This window comes from Marmota flaviventris, chromosome 4 (assembly GCF_047511675.1).
Source record: "Marmota flaviventris isolate mMarFla1 chromosome 4, mMarFla1.hap1, whole genome shotgun sequence".
Taxonomy (NCBI): domain Eukaryota; kingdom Metazoa; phylum Chordata; class Mammalia; order Rodentia; family Sciuridae; genus Marmota; species Marmota flaviventris.
The window spans coordinates 130,600,092-130,625,389 of record NC_092501.1 but is presented as its reverse complement, the minus strand read 5'-3'; the positions used below and the strand labels follow the sequence as shown (position 1 = coordinate 130,625,389).

General features: G+C 39.0%; 1 protein-coding gene across 7 annotated transcripts in view; it reads right to left on the bottom strand.

The window, feature by feature from the left end:
• The window catches only part of Rnaseh2b (ribonuclease H2 subunit B), an 86,650-nt gene that overhangs the window by 35,645 nt on the left and 25,707 nt on the right, over positions 1 to 25,298 (bottom strand). For 4 of the 7 annotated variants that reach the window (XM_071611519.1, XM_027928817.2, XM_027928819.2 and 1 more), the window contains exons 4-9: positions 23,433 to 23,509; positions 20,715 to 20,829; positions 13,326 to 13,390; positions 11,735 to 11,840; positions 9,245 to 9,326; positions 7,518 to 7,560 (exon numbers count right to left, since the gene is read on the bottom strand). In XM_071611519.1, the coding sequence (XP_071467620.1) occupies positions 7,518 to 7,560; positions 9,245 to 9,326; positions 11,735 to 11,840; positions 13,326 to 13,390; positions 20,715 to 20,829; positions 23,433 to 23,509 (488 nt within the window). Of the gene's footprint in view, positions 1 to 1,380; positions 3,088 to 7,517; positions 7,561 to 9,244; positions 9,327 to 11,734; positions 11,841 to 13,325; positions 13,391 to 20,714; positions 20,830 to 23,432; positions 23,510 to 25,298 lie in introns of those variants that run through there. The other 3 variants (XR_003581800.2, XM_071611517.1, XM_071611518.1) reach the window with 1 other exon arrangement.

Genomic DNA, 25,298 nt, shown 5'->3' with positions numbered 1-25,298 from the left:
GGGATACCACATTGTCATTTAAATTTCTTTGAGTAAAACTGAAAGGCTTCTATGTGCCACGTTACATCTTCCAGCCATATCTGGAGTACAAAGATGGAAGCTAAATGGTCATTACCAGTAAAGAACAATTTGTGACCATCTTTCATGAAAATCTGGGAGGTTAGTAGACTCACCTGTGGTCTTAATCCAACATCTATGATCCATGGATATCCTAGGGTACATCTAACCAACCACCAAAGGGGAAGCCAAGGCCCATAGATTAGTTCCACACAATCACTGAGTTCCACTTGATGCTACCATCTTATTCTCAACCTCTATATCCAAATGGTAGCATACTAATCACTTTCTTGTAGTATTATATTTTACCTTCTGTTGGGATATCTGGGCCTTTCATGAAGATACTCAGAACCCAGGAAACCCCAAGAAATTAAGAACTCTGATAGTATTTTTGTCAGCATCTTGTTTTGTGGGGCTGCAGTTAAGACCATTCACATATTTGAACAGAGCTCCATTTTCTGAAGTTTGAGAACTTAATTCCCCTTTGCTAGGGCATTTCTAAACAGGTGCAAGCTGTCTATAATTCCTTGAAGCAGCACCTTCTAAGTACATTGACCAATTTCTATTGTGCCAGGGTCAGTCCATTCAAAGGTAAACTGTTATTGTGACTCAGGGTGTAATGGGATGCAAAGACAGCATTCTTGAGATTAAGGACAGTGTACTATGCAGATCAACTCAGTATGTAAGTCAAAATAGTGTATAGGTTTAGGATTATGGGATTAAGGGGGAATTAAAGCCTTATTAATTGCCTGCAAATCTTGGACCAGTCGACATTCCCCGCAAGGTTTAGCACTGAGAGAATCGGAGTATGACATGCTCTGGGATACCATGCTTAAAATACAGATAAGGGGTTGGAACCCTTGGCAGGCCTCAGGCTGCTGGAGGACTATTGTTTATGGAGCTATGTTTTTGGGTCTTTTAGAAAAATTAAGATTGTCTGGGCATTTATTGCCTTTCCTGATATCTGAATGTCCCAAACTTGAGGAATTATTTTAGTCAAAGCATCCACAGGCAGAACTCCAATCTCTTTCTAGATATTATCAATGCCCCAATGAAGGGGGAGGTGAATGTTTAGGTGCTACATGAAGAGTTACATACAGAGAGCCTAAGAATTTCTAACCTAACAGGGGAGTGGGGCTTTCTGGGAAAACCAGGAAGGCTTGAGTCATAATTAGTTCTCCAAATCTGCAAGTCAGAGATACTACAAATCTTTTAACTTTAGAGATTCTGTCAATACCAATCACAAAAAAGGTTTGATTATAAAGTAGTGTAAGAGGTTCAAGTAAGGCAAAATATGAAATCCCCATATCCCATATTTTTTACCTGCCATGTCAAGAGTCACCTGAGACTCTTCCTGAGTGAAGTCCAGCTGGCCAATGGGGACAATATGAAACCTTGGATACATTCAGTCCTCAAGGGCACTCATCATAGGAGAGGATGTCCAACCCAGCTTCCCTTTGGAGGCAAGGGCAGTCTCACTCCCATTGTTTTTCCCCCATTACATAGGGGACAAAACCAGATTGAGGTGGTCACTGTTTAGGACAATTTTTCCTCCAGTGTCCAGATTCTCCATACCTGAAACATCTGTCAGGTCTCCAGTTTTTCCCCTTTGGGCTACATCTGCCTCTAGGGTCACCTTGAGATTGCAAGGTGCTTCTCATACCAAATGAAATTAGTTGGGCTTGTTCTCTAGCCTGTTGCCATCTCCTCTGGGACCTCCTAAACTTTTCCTTTCTTTCTCTGTGGAATGCCAGAGGGGCCAAATCTTTCAGCTCCTTCAAGGACAAGAACTGGTTCAAGGCCTTCTTTTGAATCTCTTTTTTGATGTATGGGGTTGACTGGTAGGTGAAAAATATCCCTAATACCACTTGCCCATCCACAGAGTCAGGATCAACAGAAGAGTATTTCTGGAAGGCCTCAGTTAGCTGATTTAAAAACAATAAAGGATTTTCATCTTTTTCCTGTTTTACCTTCCAAAATTATCACATTTTTCCTTTTCCTTATACTTTTTCATCCTTCGATAAGACAAGTTATCATGTGGTTACGCCTAACAAGGCTGATGTGTTCTGGTTGATGATTCCAGTTAGGGTCCTCACGGGGTATGGCTATATCCCCTAGTGGTTGGTTAAAGTCAGGCTACCTGCTTGTGCCCGAGCTTCATACAAAATACTATCCTTTTCTTCAAGAGTGCAGCAGGTGGACAACACTACATGTAGGTCAGACCAACTGAGATTAAAGGTCAGAGTCAGGGCCTGAAATTCATCTATAAATTGGTTTGGATCCTCTGAAAAATTTCCTAACTTCTGTTTGCATTGAGCCAAGTTTGACAGAACAAAATGATCATATATTCCCATGATTTCCCCTTCTCCATTTGAGACTTCCTCAAGTGGATGAAGACTGGAGAGCTGGGGGTCCCCATGAAGGGATACGGTTCTCAGCACTCCCCTGTAGGGCCGCTCCCCTTGGATAGAGGGGGGTTTGAGAGTTGATGAGAAGGTGGGCTGATAGGTAGACCAGATGGGACAGATTAGGCTGAGAAACCCATGGGATTACAGTCTGGGGGGAGTGGCAGGCTTTCAATGGGGAGGGCCCACGTGGCATTCTAAGGCCACCACTCAAAAGTGCATCCTCTAGGGGAGCACTTTCTTCCTGGACTTTAGTTAAAGGAAAATGGTCATTGTGTATTTTACAGAGACCCTTAAGTTTTGGGTCCTGGTATAAGACCATAAAGACCTGGACATAAGGTACTTCTGTCCATTTCTCCTCTTGTTTGCAAAAGAGATCCGGCTGCAAGATAGTGTTCAATTTTAAGGTCCCATTTTCTGGCCAAATCTCCCTACTTTTCAATTTGTATTGAGGCCATGCCATGTTGCAAAGAAAAGTTAGTCTGCTTTTATTTAGACTGTCAGCCTTAAAAGCATCCCAATTATTTAAGATGCAGCCCAAAGGAGAATTGGCGGGCACAGATGTGGTATTATCCATTTGGAGAGGTGACATTATCTTGTTTAGTGATGAATGTGCCTCTCTGTTCTGGAAAAAGAAAAGAGAAATTGAAATAAACAAAGTCCTGTCCATAAGTATGACCTTATGTCATTTTAACTGGTGTCTTACAACAGAAAAGTTAGGCATCCTTGCCTCCAACTGACACCTGTGCTTCTAATTATCCCTGGAGCCCCGGGATTCTTCAAGCCTGCCTGAGGTCCTATATGAGAAGAGACAGAAAGGACTCCAGAGGCCAGGTATGGGTCTGCATGCCTATAATCTCAGTGATTTAGGAGGCTGAGGCAAGAGGATCACCAGTTCAAAGCAACTTAGGGACACCCTGTCTCAAACAATATATAAAATGGGCTGTGAATGTAGCTCAGTAGCTGAGCACCACTGGGATTAATCCTGTACCAAAAAAAAAAAGGTCTACAGAGGTCTGAGGATGTCTTTAATGATGAAAAATGGTCCACTCTCCCTTTATTGCCCCCAATGAGCCCTATCAAGGATAAGGCTTAAAATGACCATAGGATCCTTGTGAGCAATTTCAAATCTCATAATCCACATCTCTCCCATAAGCCCAGAGCATATGAATAGCATATACATTATGATCCAAAAACAAGTGATTCTGGGGTCTGCACTTATACCAAAGGGGGAACAAAACATCTGGACTGCTGGTACAAAGGAGTTTGGCAGTTGGAAAGATTATGAAAAAGAATCAAAGAAGGCCTTAAAGGAGGGTCACTCAAATCCCAGATCACACAGAGGATAATTAGTACTAGATGAACACAGCAAGCAGCAGTGATGGAGGCACTGTAAAAGGGCAGCAGAGCACCAAAAAGGAAATTTACCAGTGCCTGGAAACAATGCAGGAATCAAGATTTCCACAGCAAAGGGGAAAAAAAGAAGAAATACAAAGAGCAAGGCTGGAAGGGAGATTGCCTGCCATCCTCTGCACTATGTAAGGTTCTACAACAATTACTGTATTGATTTTGGAGGTTGCTTCTGAGGCTGTCATGCCAAGGCCAATTTCCTCTGCTTGCCTCAGGTGTGACCTACTTGTTTTATGAAATGTGAGGGTGCTGAAGACACTGAGTGATCAGCCCTCATGAGTGTCTCCCCATGTGAGTTTGTTAAGTTCCATCTGACCCAGTGCCTTTTATCTTTGACATCTTTATGACCTGACACTCATGTTTCCCTAAACCCAGAGGGAAGGAATCTGAAGACATTTCAGAGAAGAATGTGTGTGTGTGTGAGAGAGAGAGAAGGGGGGGGGGGGGGCAATGAACTGGCACGGTACTTCCTAAACCCAAAGATTGGTGTTAGGAGTCACCTGTGTGGTCCTTGGACCTGCTTAATATAACTAGTTCTGAAGAGGAGAGCCACAATCAGACAGACAAGTTGAGATTAAGTTCTGTGGCTCATGAAAATGGAATAGAATGGAAAAAATATCAGTTGAACTTTTTTAAGAGTGCAAGAAAAGCATGTCAGGTCACTCACTAGGGGTCAGGGGTCGGTTGTTGTCATTTTACCTCCTAGCTGGCTCACCAGAACAATGTTTACTGCACAGAGGTCCAAGAGACTCCAGTAGTGAAGGAGACCTCTACCTTAATCTTGCAGATTATACAACAATGTCACAGAAAATAATTTAAGGATGCATTTGGTGAGTAACAAAACAAAAGACTTATTAAAAAGGGAAAGTACACACACAGGAATGGGAGTGCAGGAGATTGCAGAGAGCCTGAGGAAAGTCTCCCTGCTTATAAGACAACATTACTATCATATACTGAGCCATCATTACATATCTGTGAGTATAAGGGAATGTGGGAAGTACAAGTAGACTCATATCTCTTCCCATCTGGGTTTTACTATTACAATGGGAGATGCGGTTGGGGAAGAGGGTCTGGTCACACCTTGGTCAAAGTTCCTGATGTGCATGCTACAAGGAGTTGTGTGTTCCTCCGGCTGCCTTGGAGCTATCCTGCCATGGTGTCTTAGCTGTTGTTTTATTGGCTAATCAGTAAGTGGTGGTGAGGGCTTAAGGTGACAGAATGCAGGTAGGTTTGCTCATGAGTTGCTTGTTCTGTAACATGTCAATGGTTTCAGAGGCATTCCTTTGTTGAGACTCAGTACTCTCTGTACCCCTCAGTTTACCTATCTCACTTCCATCTGAATAGTAAACATTTAATTTAATAAGCAAAATGATCGTGTGTTTTAAAAGCTCACAACCAGACAATATACCAGTTATAAGTTCTTCTTATAAAAAAAATAAAAATTATTGTGGTACATCTTTGCACATGTTATTTCTAGCACATTGTTGAATATATTGGGGGAAAAATTTATTGATAAATTTTTGTTATTTAAAAGACCAAATCACTATGGAGTGAGATTTCTGCTGAAGATTCTTCAGCAGAAATGGTGAAGTAGCTCAGAAAGACAGTACCAAGGATGTGACTAAATGGGTACAATTCTGGGAAGAGAGGAACAAACACTAGACTAACATGAGGATTTATGTTAGGCCTGGTCTTCTCACTAATACAAAAGATTTGCAAAAAGGGAACTTGGGAACATCTCCAAACACTGATTACATCCAACTTCGTCAGTTGATAGTGACAAATTCAAAAGATTTCAGGGGATGAGGGTAGGAAGCTGAGCCCAACAAAAGCAGAGATGTGACAATAAGGGAAAATGAGGCAAAACACATTTAGATGCAGACTCCATGCTTGCATTACAACTGATACAAGAACGCCTGGTGGCTGCTGGGAGGTATTTCCTGAAAATGATCATGTATACTCCTATAAAAAATCAATCAAACCCTTGGCACAGACAGGAAAGCTAGTAGAAGATATAGTCTATGCTTGTTTCAACTATGGTACATTATCCAGTATAGTTTGTAATGTGCATACCTCATCTAGGAGATAAGGCTGAGGTGCAGAAAGGACAAGATGCTGAGATCCAAATCAGAGCTTGGCAAACTATGGCCCACAGGCCAAATCCAGCTGGCCCTTGATTTCACTAATAAAATTTTATTGGAACCTAGCCATACTAATCACTTATGTATTGTCTATAGCTGTTTCTGCCCTCCAACAACACAGCCCTGTGCTGTAACACAGACTGTCTATGCCAGGAGCCTAAAACATTTATTATATATCCTTTACAGAAAAAGTTTGCTGACCCTAGATCTAAATCAAAAATGACAAGACCACAAATGACTTAAATTTTGGAAATTAAGAAACAGAAAACCGGAATGGAGAAGAATAAACTTATGAGATATATTACTCTAAAAGGTATCAAAGGCTTGCACTTTCTAGGCTAAGTTTATATCAATTCATGAATTACATCTAAGTTTCTAAGGAAGATAGACATGTGGGAGAAAGAAATACGCTTTATTTTTTGAGGTAGAAAAATAAGAAACAAACACTTTCAGAGCATCCTATTATTTTACTCTTTGTCCCCTGGATACTGTCAGAGATTAACTACGGAACTGGAAGAAGCATGTGTCTGACCTAGGATGTCCTTAGATCTTACAGCAACTGACTTCTGCCCAGTGCTCTTCTTCAAAGGAAGCAAAAGATGCACCTTCTTTGACAACTGCTGAATGTGGCCCCAAATAAACACTGACGCACTTTCAATTTTCAGTCCTTTTCTAAAAATCAAAGAAAGCTCAACAAAAGCAGCTTTTTAAACTGCTAACCCCACCTCCAAATAGGACTTGATAGGAGAAAATTCCTGAGCACGCTGAGTACCTTGAAGGCCAAGCAATGAATGCAGGGGGAAGGAAAGCTGTTTTGTATCTGTGTTCTACTGCACATGCTCAAAGCTTCAAGTCCTCTGCTGGCTGGAGAATGAGCTCATCCACAGCAGTGCATGTGTTTATTCCCCTGCCTCAGAGCAACACTTACTCATCTGAGATCTGGTCTAGACTAAGGGATGCTACAGTTCAGGCATGGGTTATGATTGGCTTTTCTAGTCTATGGATCTAGGGAATAAACACAAGCTATAGAGGAGCTAGGGAGAGCTGTTTGAGGATGTTTGGAAAAGGAGGATTCTCAATAACAGATGGCAACTACAACTAATTTTGTTAATCATTTCAGATTCAGAATAGAAACATGGTCATCCTTATTCATCTTTGAGTTACAAAACTCATGCTCGATGTGCCTCTGGGCTATTTATAATTAGATTTGGCAAAATGAGTTTTAGTTGTATGGTTCTGGGTCATTAATGAAAGTAATTAAATGGCTTAGCCTACTCAAGAAGGCTTCATTTTATTATATATCTATAATATTTTTATAGAGGTGCTTTCTAAAATGAACTTGGTTTTCACTTTGGGTAAAATCTACAATAATTAAAAATACTCATGGAGAACCCAGAATAATATACATTCCATATTGCACCACTCCATGAAAGATGGATTTTGTATGCTTTAATATATACTAGAACAAATTAAACTCAAAAATATCTTGGTCCCAGTTTCTTACCTTTGATGGAGGGTTTGGCATTGGAGCTGAAGGTTCTGGAAGCCTGAGGAAGTTAAGAAAGATCACAGCCATGAGTTTTCATTGAAAGGCAAATAGAAACTGGGCAACTTAAGACTTAAGAGAGTCCTGCTTTTCATATAGCTTTGCCACTATAGATCCTCCTGTTCAATCCCCTCAAAGTAAAGAATGGAATCTCTTTAAATTAATGCATCTTCATTTTGCTACTTAATCCCTCATATTAAAACTGTTTAAACAGAAAAACACTAAACCCATTTGTTGAAACACAGTGGGTTTTTGTTGGCCTCCACAAATTAGAGTTTTGGCACTGGAGTGTTTTTTCTTCATAAATTATGATGCTACCATTTATTTAAAAGTGAATAGCATTATAACTGTTGACAAAAGCCACACAAACTTTTCTCCCTTTAAAAAGAAGTTTAACTGGCATGCTCTGTCTTCCAAAGTCTTTAAATCAAACTTGAAATTTTAGGGAAAGAAAAAAAAAAAACTAAACAAATAATGGAATACAAAGATATAGTCTCTAATAAAACAATCAGCTAAGAAATCCAAGGGAATATTAAACAGAAGGATGGTTATCAATTTAAAACAAGCTTTCAATATGCTTTAACTAGTATAAGGACCAATTTCCACTGACTGTTTTTAAAGCAGGATCTGTGGAATTTGCTGAAAACAACAAACAACTCTATTATTATCTATTATGGATTTTTTTAAAAAAATAACCATATTCTTCCCTATCATGGATTATTAAAGAAGCAAAAGGATTTAATAAGGATTGGGAAAAGCTATTAAATCATCATAAACATAAGCTCTTAATAATGGCTAAAATCTTGAAAATAAGCACATACTTTTCAACAAAAGTATGGTCTTTATATTATATTAAAGATCTTTAGGGGTTGTGGCTCAGCGGTAGAGCGCTCCCCTAGCAGTGCGAGGCCCTGGGTTCAATCCTTAGCACCACATAAAAATAAATAAAATAAAGGTATTGTGTCCAACCAACTACAACTAAAAAATAAATATTAAAAAAAAGATCTTTAAAAAGGAAGGAATGAAAATCAAATCATTCTTAAAACTGTTCTTCCATCTCTAAAGGACAGAGATTATTTTCCACGTGACTTTCAATTTGAAGTACTCAGCATTATAAAGGTAGTTAGTGAACATCTAATGGTAGTGAAACGGTATAAAACCTTTAATACAATTTTCAAAAATATTTTACATGCCATCCACCCTTCCTTTCCTATCTCTTTCTCTTTAAATGATCACAAAAATCAAGTTAGTTAAGTCTCACTGGGGATAAAACTTTAAACACATTTGTCCTCTAATACAAAAAAAAAAAAAAAAAAAATTCCAATCCCTAAACTCGCTAGTTGCTGTAATCAGTTTCTACCAAATCAGTTTATTCCATTCAATGTCTATTAAAAATCCTCTCCAGGGTTGGGGTTGCGGTTGTGGCTCAGTGGTAGAGTGCGTGCCTAGCATGTGTGAGGCACTGGGTTCAATTCTCAGCACCATGTATCAATAAATAAAATAAAGGTCCATTGACAATTAAAAAAATATTTACAAAAAAATCCTCCCCAATCCATACAGTATAAGACAAAGCTCAAGAATAATCTCTTATCACACAGTGATATCATATGCCACAGAGAAACCTTTTGCTGGGGAAACCAAGAAGCACAAAGGTCCTTGTTCATTAGGACTACACCAACACTTACTTTAGATATTTGGATAAATCATCACTTAATTCTTTAGGGATATAATCAGATATCAGACCATGGGCATAACGAATGTAATCCTCTGAAATAAATGAAAGAGAGTGAAATAAAACAATTAGGAATAATTACAGTGATTTTAGAGTCAAATTGACCAGAGTTCAAATTCTTGGTCTATATGGATTTAGGAAACTCATTAGGCTCTAGCCTCGGATTCCTTGTTGGTAAATGGCGATACTAATATGATGTGTCAGAGCAGAGATGTGATGATGATATATGATATAGCATGATACCAAAGATGTGATGATATAACATAGTAGACATGTACTAAATTAAGGACAGGAAAAGCAAAAATTCAGGGTTGCTTTGTTAGTTGAAGCCTTTGAATACAAATAAAACTTAAAAATCAGATGTGATAATATTAAATATTAATGTCTCTTTTTTCTAAGGCTAATCTTTTCTAAATCTGCTCCAAATAACAAATATAATCATTGAATAGTAGTGATAATATTCATTTAAGATAAATAAAATAACATGATTTATCTCTATTAGGTATTTGCTTCATAAGAACACTACATATATTTTGAACACTATATATACTTCCTAATAAAATGCCTTTTAAAACCTGAAACACAACTCACACAGCAGAATATAATATTAGTTCAGGGTATCTGAAGTCATAGTACTAAAATGCAGCTCTGCCATTGATTAAAAACAGCCAATAAAATCTGTTTCCAAATGCCGCTCTTTAACTCAGTCCTGTGAGCAGATTATGTGGGGCAATCAAACTTAATCAGGAGATGGAATGACCACAGGGGGAGATGAATTATCAAAAAGCAAAGCCCGGGTCTGCTGCAGAGATGTTTACTTGCTTCCTTGCTTTCCTTCTTTTCTGTCTTCAAAATAAGGCAACAATATACCCCAGTATTACTTAGTAAATGACTGCAGTCTGGTAGTTACCTGATCTTGAAAATCTTTAGTAGAAATTTTCATGGCTGATGTAGAACACAAAGTTATCATTGGACCCTTCTTAAAATGTGCTCAGGGTTCTGGGCTAGTAATTTATCCAGTTAGTCATGAAGAGACAAAGAAAACTATTTTAAGAAAGTCAGTTTACAGGTCATTCATTCTCTGCTTTTGGTACCATACCCCAAGCTAAAGATCTAAAAGTATGTAAAGCTTACTTTATGGCTGGAACACTAACCAGCAATACAGCCATGCCCAGAAACTTAGATGTAGAGTCTTGGTGAAAACCCTGGACTCGGAGCATAAGACCTTATTTATCAGCTAGAATAAACCATCCATCTCTCTGAGACTATAGTTATCAATTTTTAAAGTAAGAAGACCTGTCTATAAAACTCTCTAACATCCCTTCTTCTGCAAAAAAGAAGAAGAAGGAGGAGGAGGAGGAGGAAAAAAGAAAAAGAAAAAAAGAAAAATAAATAAACCACATATATATGGTTTCATTGGTCAACTCTCCATCCATCTCCCCTTGTGATTCACTACTTCCTCCTCTTCTGTTAAGGCCAATTAAAGACACTGACAGTTCATGAATTTGGTATGGCAAGCATGCTGTTCACCACCCCCCAAATGGCAGTGGCCAGCTATGTCAATAAGTAATGAGTTGTAAAACAGACTTCTGCACATCAAAGACCGTCTGAATAATCCATCACAAAAAAGGTCCCTATTCCTCATATTAATTTTTTTTAATGGCTAAAGTCAGGTATTGAAAATTGTATAGCCAGAACAGGGGAACACAGAACCTTGAAGCTGAAGGTCAGAATAATTTCTGTCTCACCCTTTCAGAATGCTAATTGCACTATATAATTGTTTTTATTTTTAAACAATGCACACATACACTATATTGGAAAAAGCAAAAGAATGTAGTACCTTAATAACCTAAGAAAATTGCTAAGTGAGTCAATTTTCATCTAAAATCAAAACATTTAAAGCTACCTTAGGAATTAAGCTTTATGGCAGTAAGATGCAAAAAGAAGCAGCCCATTAGAAACCCTGAACCAGAGGAAAGGCACAAGAAAAGGGCAAAAAGCATGGGCTTGAGAGTGAGAGAAGCTCCACGAGTAGCTCGGTTTTGCCATTTGCTGGTGGGTAACTGTGGACTGAACCTTGATTCTCATGGGACTTCCTGGGGTGATCAGGAGACAATGTTTGTATCCTGGCAACCTAGCCAAGGGTCTGGCACATAACATACCCTCAAGAAATGACAGCCAGGCTTCTCAGGGTTGCTATTACTGTTGGTGCAAAATAATTATTTGCTGAATGAATGATTCAAGTGCCATTCAGTGAGAGAACTGATCTGTTAGAAACAGCCTTTGATTCTGAAATAGGATGTACAATTGCCCTAATCTATGAAAAACATTGGCAAGAATGATGCTTCAGTGACATTAAAGATTTTTAAATTTTCAGATACGCATTTGCACATAAGCAACTTACTCCAGACAAAAATTATTTCTGATAAAGTGGTTTACTTACCTTCCTTGTCACTCAAAACCTGGTTACCAGAGAAAAATGCAGATGACTGCACCCGAGCACTGACAGTGACATTATTGGTTTTTAATGCTGCCACAGTTTGTTTAACCTAGGAAGCAAACATAGGGCAGAAATCGGAGGAATCTTCAACATAACTTTAGAAATGCATGACTTTCCAGATGACCCTCGTTCCACTTAAGATCCAGGAAGAAGTATTTGAGAACCGAGCAATATCTTCACCAAATATTACATGCTTGGAGAGAGGCTGAGGGCAGACACATTTCTGGATGACCTCAGTACGTGGACTTCCTGAGCCTACGCAATATGAGAAGCAACATAAGGTGGTGACTGAAGCACTGACTCTGGAAACAGGCTGCTTTGGTTTGCTCTGTGACCAATCACTCAGCCTCTCTGTGCTTCTATCTGTGTATTAGGCATAAAGAGTATCCACCCCATTGGACTGCTGTGAGACAATGAGTTAATGCATGTAGAACCCTTAGAACAGAACCTGGTACAAAGCTTCTATGTTAGTAATTTCTAAACAGAACAAAAAATATAAAATTTCCCAATAAGCATAAACTTCACTTTATGGTCATATCATTATCACTTGCTAAAAGCAAAAATGAAATGCCAAGATTTTGCTCAGCATTTTCACTTATATATAATATGCTATGACATAGCACATGACAAGTGGAACATGATGGCACTTACTAAATTTTTGTTACTTTGTACAATAGGAGCCTGACTAATTCTACAGTGTTCATTTGCATGTTTCGACTCCAGTTTGCTCAGTGATATAGTGTGACAAATGAGCATGGCCCTCACATGTAAGATCCAAGGGAACCTTAGGAAACAGAATTATAACTACTGGTCCGCACTGATCTTGTAAAAACTAAGATTCTTAATCCATGTGAAAGTACATGATACTTTCCTTAGACCAGTGGCAATTTATTTTTTTTTAACTACAACCCACAGTAAGAAATATACAGCAATTTGACATCAAACACATATACAAGAATACATTTCATAGAGTCATCCTTAACATTTACTTGTACTCTGGGCTATATATATGAACCCATTCTGTCTTGTCCTAATTCATTCTGTCCTGCTCCATTCCAAGAGAAATACTGGTTGTGATGTTCCTAAATCAATTTTAAAAATACTGCCCTGGACCTTAGATTAGGTCAAAATCACTAAGACATACGGTTTGCCATGATCCTTCTTCAGCATTTGGACACTTAGAGTGGACTAACTTTCTCTAAGCTTGAACAGCTTTCTCCTGCCATCTCTTGCCTGGCTATGTGAGCAACACCACCTTGGAGATACCTGTGCAGCTAACAGCAGTGAAGAGGCCTGCACTGTCTGGCTTGGAAGATTCAAATCTGTACTAATCAACAGCCAGAAACTCTTTCATTTAGGACCAGAAGAAATGAGGATTCAGGTCAAATAAAAATACCAAGTTTCTTTTCAGTCTTGGATATCTTTATACAGTTTTCCCATTTTCACTACATATATAGGATGGTCTTTGGATATAGAGTTTTTTTTTGTTTTTTGTTTTTTTGTTTTATCACAAGACACTAGAGAGGTACTATACCTTTTTTTCCAGCCACTTCAATGTCTTCTCTTTGCTATACTTGTAATATTTCTTGTTGCCTATTTCTGGATTAATGGGGGAAAAAAACCCTTAGTACAGTGAGTTAAAAAACAAAACAAACAAACAAACAAAAAAGCTCAAGGTAACATCACATACAATAATTTAAAATTTTTCATAATACATTGTTGAAAAGCCCAACCTATAAACCGGAGAACATACTTGAGACTTTTTTTTAAAAACTCCCAGAGTTTAGGTACCTCAGAAGTGATGTAATCACAGAATGAGTATGAATTTTTAAAAACCCTCAAGTTATACAAACAACACTGTAAAAAAGGTAATTTTTAAAACGCAGCAATCTAACATGCTAAATAATCTCAATTTTTCTGAATTAATTTTAAGTTCACCTCAATGTTTTCAAAGAAAGACTTTCCTTTCTAAAATAAAAAACCTGCGGGGGGTGGGAGGGATAAAAACACTAAAATCAGGCAGATGCCTGTGAAGGTCCATGTTCAGGGGCAAAAGAAACAAAAACATCTTAACTACTCAGTGCTGCCCTGGTGGAATTGGTGCAGCAACGGATATATGCTTCTTTTAAAGTATTACTAACATAGTCATAGATATTTCAGGGGAATTGAGATTTATGGTAGGCTCAACTTGGCCCTTTATGGATATAAAAGTTCTGACTGTTAGAAATTATACTTCTCCTCACAATCCACCTAGCTTCATACGCTACGTCATTAAACCAGGATTTCCTCCATAACACGTTTAGTCCTTGGGATTTCTTCTTCCTGTGTGGTTAGCAAGGGCAGCTCTCCCACTCCAGCCTCCTTTATGACCATATAGGAGTCATCTTTATGGCTACTGGAAACTTTAAGGCCAGTGCAGACCAACCATCTGTGAGCTATACAGCATGATACTTCCCCTTCCTCCCCTCCATATCACGGGAAATGGAAACTGCTTATTCAGGGATAGTTTTCTGCAATCCAAATGGTTTGAATGGAAGAAAGGCTGGAGGACCCCTGCCCTAGTCTCTGTGCATTTCCTCCCCTAGTCTCTGTGCATTTCCTCCCCATTTCTGCCTGTAGTGGTCAAAATGAAGATGGAGTGGGAGCTAAACCTTTGCACCTGTCTCCTGAGTATGTGTCACTGAAGGAGGGACAGTTGCATATGATATTCCATCAGAAGTAGGAGGATTTCTGCTCTCCTGAAGCCAGGATAGCCTAGAAAAACAGCCCGCTACAGAAGCAAGACTGGATTCAGTTTCCCTGGAGACAATATCTCGATCAGGACATCAGGGGAAATTTAACAGGACATAGCTCACCCAATAAGTGTACACTGTTGAATGGCCTTTAGAAGTTCCATTCATCACCTGCATCAAGACTCACTAACAAAATTCAGTGCTCAAGTCTGTCCTAAGAAATCCCACCTGTCTCTGCTCTTTACCTCTCTTGTTCCTACCTCCAAAATGCTACAAGAACTACAACTTACATAGTTTTTGTTCTTGGCTCACACTCCCTGAATCACCTAGGCAGACCTCTCCTGTCCCTCTTGGAAATGGTCTCTCAGAAGAAGTCAAAAATACAGACTAAGCCATACATACTTCCAGGGCTCACACAAACACCAGTATGTGTTGTTACCTTGAGAAGCCACTTCATTCTCAAAACCTGTTTTCTCAAGGTGTAAAGCAAGGGTTATTTTGAGCGTGCAATGGAATAGTCCCTACAAACCCTAAGGCACAATGCCTGCCGAATAGAAAATAGTTGATATCAGCTAAGCAAAAATGATGACAGTTGATATTTGTCAATTATGTGTCAGAAAACTAACATTTATTCAGGCTCTTCACATACATTTTCTCATTGATGGGCAGAATGGATTTCAAGTGAAAAGCTTTATTTGTACTCATCACAGAAAACCAGGTTTGAGTGACCTAAAGTAAATTGTCCAAAGTCACTAGCAATTAAGAAGCGGCACTGCATTCCCATCCAAGCTGACCTTTCAGCTATGGATCTGATGCTCATTTTACCAAGGACAATGAGATCTACATGCTCCCCTAGGAACTTCTGTCCTCCCTATTCTCTGTGGGAAAGACCTCTCCAGAAGGGTAGCCACAAAACTGCTTTCCTTTGGTTTTCTCTGATGATTTCTCTAAATCTTTTTCCAGCTCTCCTTTGCCCTTCTCCAAGGTCAACTGCACCGTTCTCCTGGAGAGGCTTTATATCCTAGTTCAACAAGACTTTAAACAAGCTCAGCTAGCAAATAGCAAACATAAAGCCCTGAGCCAAGGCTCAACATGTCTGAAGCTAAACTGGTCATCTTCCCAAACTAGCCTCCTGGCTGCCCAGGCTGCCTTGCCTCCCACACTACAGCACCTGATCCCAAGGCGACGGGAAGTATGGAGAATGAAGGAGTCAACCTTATCTTGACATGGGGGAGGGAAAAAAAAATTACTGAGTCAAAAATCAGGAGGCCTGGCTTCTAGTGCTGGATTAGTAAGTACATTTTAAAAAAAAAAAAATCAACTTTATTTATATAATGAACATATCCACTTTAAGTGTACAATGGGACGCGTGTTGAGAAATAAATGCAGTCATGTACTCATCATGTCCATAAGTTCCCTTGAACCTTTCTGTAATCAATTATCCCAGCCCTCCCCAGACCACCGGGAACCACTGAGCTATCTTTATAGACTGGTTCTTACTTTATTCTGAAACTTCTTAGAAATGGAATCATATAGTGTGTACTTTTTTGTGTTCATCTTCTTTTGCTCAACAAAATTTCTGTGAGATTCATCCGTTTTATTGTTATTTTAGTGTATTCTGGATTGTTTTAAAAAAAGAAAAGTTAATTGTACAAAGCCACAGGCAAGTCCTTTAGAGGGATTCCAAAAGGACTGCTATCACAGGGGATTGGCAATCTGTGTTATTGTGCCTGAAGAAGTTCCAGTGGGCCCAAATGTAGAGGTGGCAGAAGTGATACTGATGATCATGACCCTAAGTAAGCCTATGCTAGTGTGTGTTTGCATCTTAATTTTTAACACAATTAAAAAAGAAGAAGAAGAGAACAAGAGCAACAACTAAAGAAAGCTCACAGAACAAGGATGCAAAGAAAGATCCTTTTTTTTTTTTTTTGAGGCTATATGATAGGTTTGTATTTTAAGCTATTATAAGTAAAAAGTTAAAAAAATTAAGAAGTTTATAAAGTAGTTACAGTAAGCTAAGACTAATATATTATTGAAAAAATAAAATGATTTAAAAATAAATTTAGGGTAGCCTAAGTGCACAGTATCAGTAAAGTCTCAACAATGTACAGGGACGTCCTAGGTTTTCACATTCAGTCACCATTCACTGATTCACTGACTCACCCGGAGCACCCTCCAGGCCTGCAATTTCCATGCAGAGTTAGTGCCCGGTAGAGGTGTAACAGTTTTTAAAAATTTATACTATATTTTTACTGTACTTGATTTATATTTCTACATACCAATACTTACCATCCTGTTACTACTGCTTACAGCAGTCACTACAGTAACATGGTGTACAGATTTGTAGCCCAGGATCAACAGGGTATACCAATAGCCCAAGTGTACAGTAGGCTACACCACCTGTTTGTGGAAGCGCGCTCTACGATGTTCATGCAAAAATGAAATCAGCTAACGGCACATTTCTCAGAACATACCCCCCAGTGATGATCACTATGTCCCAGAATACTACACAGATCCAGTGTATAAACTACAGCTTAATTTTGAAATTTGTAAATTTCTAAAAACAAGGAGATCTCAGATATTCATGAAGACCACAGGCGGCCCATAATTATGAAAAATAGCATAGCATGTTCATCCATGTCCTAAACTTAATATTTGTGAGAGTTAGAAAGTTGGACAGTATGTGCACACACTGGATGGGTTTTTTCCCTTATGTGTCTGGTACTTATAAAACTGGCCTCAAACATCTGGAAATACTGGGTTTACAAAATAAAGATGGAATAAAAATGAGTCTACAATTAAATAACATGTTCAGCAATTGGGTAATCAGTTCACAAACCTGAATTTCCCTGATGTATTGTTGAATAAACTGCCTAGAGCAGATTTTCACTTCTGCTTTCTCAATGTTTTCCATAACTGAGAAACTCAGCCCTCCTCTTCTCCCCTGTCTTCTGGGGATAGAAACTTGGCAACTGCACTTGGGGAATTTTAATCAGGTAAGTTTTCCTGGCTCTTCCCATTAATTGCATCAGACAGTGCAATGCAGCTCTGGCTTGCAACATGAAGCAGAGTGTTACGTTCAAGGCAAAGTCCATGACCCCGTATTAGTCCTCTCCCGTGTCATCTCTCCACTGAATGTGAGCTTCTTTGGCAAGAAACGTGCTCTGGGCCCTAGAGCGAGCAAGTAGAGCCTTTCCATTACTAATGAAGCAGGCAAGGCTAAGGTCACGGCCTTCATCGTTCAGAGCACCAGCAGCAGTGGCTGGGCTTATTTATCAGGGGGAACCAAACTTTAAGCAGCCAGTCTTCAATACAATCACTATGATGACCTGGAGGACAGTGCGTGAAAATAAGAACGATCACTGCAGGGGTGAGGACTGTCTGCTCCTTAAGCTATTCCATTTCTGTCTCCTTTCTTATCTTTTTGCCATACAAAGCAAAATCATTAAGAGGGGATACAAAGATTTTAAAAGAAAAAATGTGTTTTCTGTTTTTACAAGAGACACTCTCTAAAGACTCTAACAGAGTATCCTGGAAGTACTTCATAGCTCTAAGAAAGAACAGCAAGTGTCACTATCAGTTCTTTAATTTATTAATACATAAGTTTATCTTTAATCCTGGTTCTGCTACTTCATGTTCTGTGATGTCATACAAGTTACTTAACTCTCTAACACTTAGTTTCCTCATTTTTAAAAATGCAGATTATAATAACAATGAAAGGGCCTTACTGCGATGATTAAGTAATATATGAAAAACCATAAGCACCACCTCCTGCTGTAGTGCAGATCCTCTACCCTTCTCTCTGTGGACAGCCTATAACAACCAGTGGTAAACCTCAGAATGCTGGGCTTTCCCCTGTTGATCTTCATGGAAAAAGACATTCATCTGAGTACACTGTCCTGTACACAGACCTCACATAAAGAAAAATATTTCATATATTTATATTTTGGATGAAGGGATGAAGAACATGTTGTAGGGTTGCTTATACTCAAGTATTCTGATGGATGAGGCATGGAGAATCTCACTTCTTTTTAATTTTTCCTCCCTATTCTTAATTTTTTTTTTTTTTTGGTTTTGCTTTTAAACTTTCCATTATTTCAAATTTATAAAATGGAGTTCATTAAAGGTAGAATCGGATTATAAGTAAACTACCAAACCTCTGGGCACTGCACGTATCTTTTACTGTAGGACATTTAATCTGAAAATATTTTGCTTTCCCTTACCATCACTTAATAACAAAGAAAGAGAAACTTGAGGACTGGGACTTTAGAAATCTGACTTACATACTTATATAAAGGCTAATAATATAGCCACTTTGAAAAATGGAAGTGCAAATCTTTTAAAAGTCAGGCAAAATTGAGAAGAGACGGAGATTGGGACCAAAGTCCACACAGTGATGCAGCTAATGCCCAGGCTGGGAGAGGGCAGAGACTCGAAGTGAACAAACGCAGAGGCATTGATACTGTTTCAGAATCTTGTTTCCGGATATTGCTTTAAGTTGACTGCTTTTACACATCCCATGGCAGAATCCTGGATAACAACTTCATTGCATCTTCAACTCATGTTAAAGTAACAAAAATTAAAATGACTTGTAATTCTATTTTCTTTATTACTTTAGTTTTCAAAAATGGTTATGGTCTACTTCATTTGTCACCCACAAAAAGATGCTGTCCCCTGCCAAGCTCAGCATCAGGAACGCCTTTGAGGGGGCTGCTTTGATAAAACATTGGCTCCATGCAGCCCTCAGATCCAAACTGGATCCCCAAACAGGGCCAAGTAAGAATCAGTAGCCTCTCAAACATGAAATGCAACCAGTGAGGCTTTCCCCTTCCCACTGTAAGCTTACACTTCTTGGAATCACCACTTTCTTGGTCCCAGAAGAACTGCCATTGTTAACAAACCATCTATGACCCCAGATGGCAATAGCCTCTTGGCCTGTTGTTCTGGTTCTCACATTATGTTTCCAGATTAACCCTGAAACTACTTGGATGATTATTTGAAACCCTGGTGCTAAGTGTGTATAGTGTTTTTTAACCCATTAAAACACAAAACTTGTTTAACCTGACACACAATGCCTCACCTCCTCTTCTCAAAACTCAAGAGTAATATCTAGAATTCACCTCTTTGTTCCCTCGCCTACTCCTCCAGCCCCTGTTCCCTGCCTCCAGGATGCCAGCACTATACATCCTCTTGGTCAAGACATAAACCTAGAAGCCATTCTTACTCTTTCTTTTCCCTGACCACCATTCAGTCACCTGATGTGGCTAGTTTTCCCCCTAAATTGCAGTTCCTCCTAAGCTCAGGCTCTCGTGATATTCTGTCTAGATCACTGCAACAGCCCTTGTGGACCTGGCCTTGGCTTCTTGAATATATTCTCCACACGGTAGCACTGTCTTGGTGAAAAGTTCAGAGATGGGCCACCACCAGATGCATACAACGTTCCCTATCTGAACCCGTGCCCAGCATTCCTACCCCATTCCTTACAGCCCCAAACCTTCCCAGATGTAATGAATTTCATGGAACCACCTAAACAGGACAACCTTTTCCATATATCCATGCCTTTGCTATACTGCTGCTCTGACTTATCCTTCGGGACTCCACTTAGGTCACCTCCCCCTGGAAAGCAACACGGTATTCACCCACCTGTACCCCACCCAACCCATATGGGGCCTGTGCATCCCCAGGAAACACACAGTTACTTCCATCACTGTCTTGTCACTGCTCTGCTTGTTGCTTGCCCCATCAGACTCAAAGAAAAGTGAGGGAAGGGACAGTGTCTTATTTGTTCCCAAAGCCCAGCACTAATATTCAACATTTGCTTCTCATTAGGTACTCAAATACCCCTTGGATCACTAACAGTCGTTTTATATAATTTAACAAATGAAAAATCTGAAGCAGAAAGCAGTTGACTTGCCTTTAGTCACAAAGCTACTTCAAAGAACTGAGACTAAAGCCATGTTTTGTGATTTCTGGCTGTGGAGGAGGCCAGAAGATTTCAGTGGGCATAATTCCAGAGAATGAACAATCCGATGGGACCCAGGAGGGGTACTGACGACTGGAAGCCCATCTGAGTAACACTTTGTCTTCCACTGACACAGAATGGGCATTACAGCTAGGGAGGCTTTAAGCAGCTACATGTTCTGAGAAAGGCCCAGTCTTTCTGCCTGACTTCCAAGGCCCACATACCATACCTTTTTCCTCTGTCACGTGGTGAAGTACTTTCTCAAGTTCAGGAAGTTTCAGCAACAAGACACAATTCGGAAATGCATCATCCACCACCACCTGATCTAGAGGCTGAAACTTTCCCTGGAAAAAACACTTTGGTCAGTTACAATGCAAGCATCCCAGCCAAAACACACACGAAAAGAGAAAAAGACATATCTCATGGTCTGTCCCTGCAACTTAGTTCAGAGCCTCTGTCCCATCTAAGAAACCCCTAAATGGGGACAGGTTCTAGGACTGATGCAGGGCTCCCTTTAAGAAGCTCTTCTGAGCACTTGGTTTCCAAGCAGCAAGCACCCTACCCCAGGGGTACAGTCACCATACGAAACAAGAAACAAAATTCTAGAAAAGTACATGAAGCCACAGAAACTTGCAAAGATGATAGTGATTGCCTAGGGCTGGTCCAACCACTCAACTTGAAGAAGAGCCCCAGAGCAGCAGCCCCACCATCACACAGGCCTGGAACCAGCCCAGATGGGCCCAGAACATTCCTCGGCCTCTCCATCCTCATTCCACAGCTGAAGAAAGAAAACCCAGCCACTTAAAGAAAAATTCAAAAGTAAATCCACTCCTGTTAGTGCTGTCAGATAATGCTTCCAAATTAAGAGGAAGAATGAGAGAGAGAGAGAGAGAGAGAGAGAGAGAGAGAGAATGCTAGAGGGATACATAAATGAAGGTGTACTCAGGCTAAGCCAGGCTCAGCTAGTTAAGTCCATAAAGCCTGGGTACCAAAAGAAGAAAACTGTAGACCATAAGAATCCAGCACACACACACACACACACACACACACACACACACACACACACAGAATCCAGACCACTATTCTTCTCAGTTAAGTTTAATTCTTCTTAGCTTTACTAATTACAAAACTAACCACTTACTCATGGATATTACTTATACTTGAAAACCCACTATAAGTCAGTTTGGACTCAGGTATTGAGCAGAAGAACATGAGTGATGCAAGCTCATCACTTCAAGGGAAAGAAAGCACTTGTAGCCTATAATAAAACTTGAACTTTCAGGCAAAAATCAGAACTGTGGAAAACTTGTATCTCCCACTATCACAGCTTCTCAATACTTCAAGGATTTTTTTGATGGTAGTAACTGATATGATATGAATATGGAATCTGCTTGCCATTGGGGCTCATGGGAGCTGTTTGGGGGTGGAGCCCTCATGAACAGATTAATCCTTTCTTACATGAGTGAGTTCAAAGGACTAGATTAGTTATTACAAGAGCAAGTTTATCCCTCATGTTCTTTCTTCTGCAAATATGTTTGCCTTTCTATTTTCACCATGAGTTAAAGGAACATAAGACCTTGACTAGTGCCATGCTCTTTGAATTCCCAGCCTTGAGAACCCTAAACCAAAGTAAACCTCTTTTGCTTATAAAATTATCCACTTTCAGGTGTTACAGAAACCAAATTGAAGTAAGACATTTACAAAGGGTGTGTATGTATAAACTGGGATGTATTAACATTTGGAAGATTTATATAACTCAGTGAACCAATATTTTTCAAATAAACCAAAACATGATGTTATAAAAAAAGATCCATGCTAAGTGAAAAACAAACCAATGGATTTTAATGTAAGACAGCATGGAAGGATCATTGACAAGGGTTCAGATTCCACTTTATGACTAACCTTTAAGAAACTTCTCCTGGGACTGGGGATGTGGCTCAAGTGGTAGCGCGCTCGCCTGGCATGCGCGGGGTGCTGGGTTCGATCCTCAGCACCACATAAAAATAAAATAAAGATGTTGTGTCCACCAAAAACTAAAAAAATAAATATTAAAAAAATTCTCTCTCTTTAAAAAAAAAAAAAGAAAAGAAACTACTCCTTATTGATTTTTGAAGTAATATCAGAGAAAAATATCCACAATTATCTTAAAAGGCTATCATGCCCTTTCCTCCCTGTTCTGATTATATCTCTGTGTGAGGCCACATATTCTTCACACAGTTCCACCAAAACAATAAACAGGCTGAATATATAAACAGACATGAGAATTCAGTGATCTTCTTTTAAGCCAGCCATTAAAAACACTGCCACATGCCTTATTAAATTTTGTTGTTTGTTTCATTAAAAATGTGTTATTTATGTCAGTTTTAATTCCTAATATAGTAAATATTGATAATTAGAGCTCATAAAAACATAAGCTTTTGGAAACCCTTAATAAGTGTGAACATATTATGAGACCAAAATGTTTCAGAACTTTAGGTTGAAACTAATATTTTTTGTAAACTCTGTCTTTCTATTACAAGGGTAAATTTTATCTATCTGGAATTTCTTAAGTCTCAACTATATCTTCCTCAATAAGCTTTCATTAGATATGTCCCTATATCACAGTCTCACAGAAGATAAACCCTTCTTCTCCTAAAGCTGGTGGTCAATTTTTACGTGTATCTGGGCACTTAATGATAAATGTTTTCAGTGTCAGGCTTTGTCAACCAGTAAGGCACAGAGCACTGTGAGCTAAGCAATTCAGAAGTGATGGGCAAGCTAATATCAAACTGGATCAAGATTGCAGCGCTGCTTCTAGGCCTGTGTGTGGGTGCTCTGACCTGTCCTAGCACACAGGATACATACCCTCCACACTTACCAAATTAAACCGGAAGTGCAGGGAATCTACATTTGAAAAGGAGAGCAGGAAGATGAGGTCATTATAGATGACCCCCACTGGGAAACTCACCTGTTTGTTGGCCAGTATGAGGTAGTGGAGGAGCAAAAACAGGGGGTCCATGGGTGTGGCGAAGTGCAGGAGACCTCCTAAAGGTTAAAAGAACAGTAGGGCTCAGGAAGGCAAGCTGGTGAATTCCTGCTGACCTCAAGGTGAGAATCATTCACTGACAAACACATGTGAAATCCCCAATCCAAAAGGTCTTCTTATACAGGTCAAAGAAATTTACTGATTTAGTAACACGTGTGACAGCTCATCCTACCAAGCCTTAGTGCAACAAGTGGCAAGAGATGCCTCAATTTGAAGGCTGTCATTTTTTTCAATCACAGATTTCACAAATTTCTTACAAAAATCTTTACATTTCTACCTTAAATCTTGCTTCTTTCACGTTCAAACAGTCTCAAAAGGCAGAATATGCTCCACCAGATTTTACTTCAAAAAGTTGCAAATCCCTGTGTGAAGAATGGAGCTAAGACACTGAAATCTGATTTTAACTTTCCATTTCTTTTTCAGAATTCGTATTTTATAAAGCCTTCCATCCCCAAAGAAAGTAGAGGTGGGGGTAGCACAGAGGGAACCTAAACCAGGCAAACATTGGGAAACTCATATAAATCTATCTATAAAGCTCCAGTAAAAAGTAATTTCCTGTGCTTTTGAAAAGGAAGCCCTGGGAAAGCACTGTTATTCTCTTGGGACAGCTTCTTCTGGGCCTGGGGGCTCAAAGCTCATCAGGCACTTCACTAACCCAGATCCAATACCAACCCCTGCCCCCAAAGCAAAAGGCAAAATGGTAGCAATCGGCTTGAACAAACCCAAAATCCCACTCTCTGGCTGAAGGAAACAGGCAATCACAAAAAAGGCTCCTGCTTCTCTTTCCTCTATTGAACTCCCCTCCAAGGATCCCAGACAACTCCCTCCCACCCTTCCACAGAACTGCTTTGGAGGAAGTATTTTCATCAAAATAAACAAATTCAAAACAATAAACGATTCACTTACCCCTGCCCAACTGTTTTATTTTGGTTTCAGGAAACATGTGTACTTACATTTATTTTCTAATTGAGCAACCTACCTATAAAGACAAGAAATCCTAACCCTAAACCATGAATATATATTTATAGTTTAGATCAAAAATATATATAAATATACATATATTTATAATTTAAAGTAAGGATTCATATATATGTATATATACATACACATATATCTACACATATATCTACACATATGCACACACATATATATATGAGAATCCATTTCATAGTAAGGAAAAAAATTCATAGTAAATTTTCCCCATGTCCTTTCATGGTACAGAACAAAAAAAATTCAAAGAAGCAGTTTTATGTTATGACACTATTTAATTATTTTGAAAAGTGAAAGCTCATAAAACCATAAGTTTTAAGTTAACCTTATATGAGGTATCCATTATATGCAGAAATTAGAAACAGGTTTCCAGATCGAACAGTGACATCTTGGTGGCTATTCTTAAAAACAGTTCTTTTCTTTAGAATTAAGTTTAAAAAGAAGACAATGGTAAAAAAAAAAAAAAAAAAAAAAAATGCATGTGAAATAAATTTGTTGTGATGTGAAGATAAATTTGTTGTAAAGAAAAAAAACCAGTCTATTAAAAATAAAGGAAAGAAAAAAGTGAGTACCAACTCAAGACATCCAAGATAGATGAGCAATCACGGCTGCCCAATATTTTCCTGTGTTCTGTGTCTCTCAGCTACATTTGACGGCAAGTGTGTTACATTAGAAACCCTAACTCTCACATACTGCCAAATGAATATACACATCAACAACAATGAAAAGGGAGTACTCTCCACCCTCTAGGCTACACACAAACTACCATTGCATTTGCTCAACTAAAAACTGCTTCAA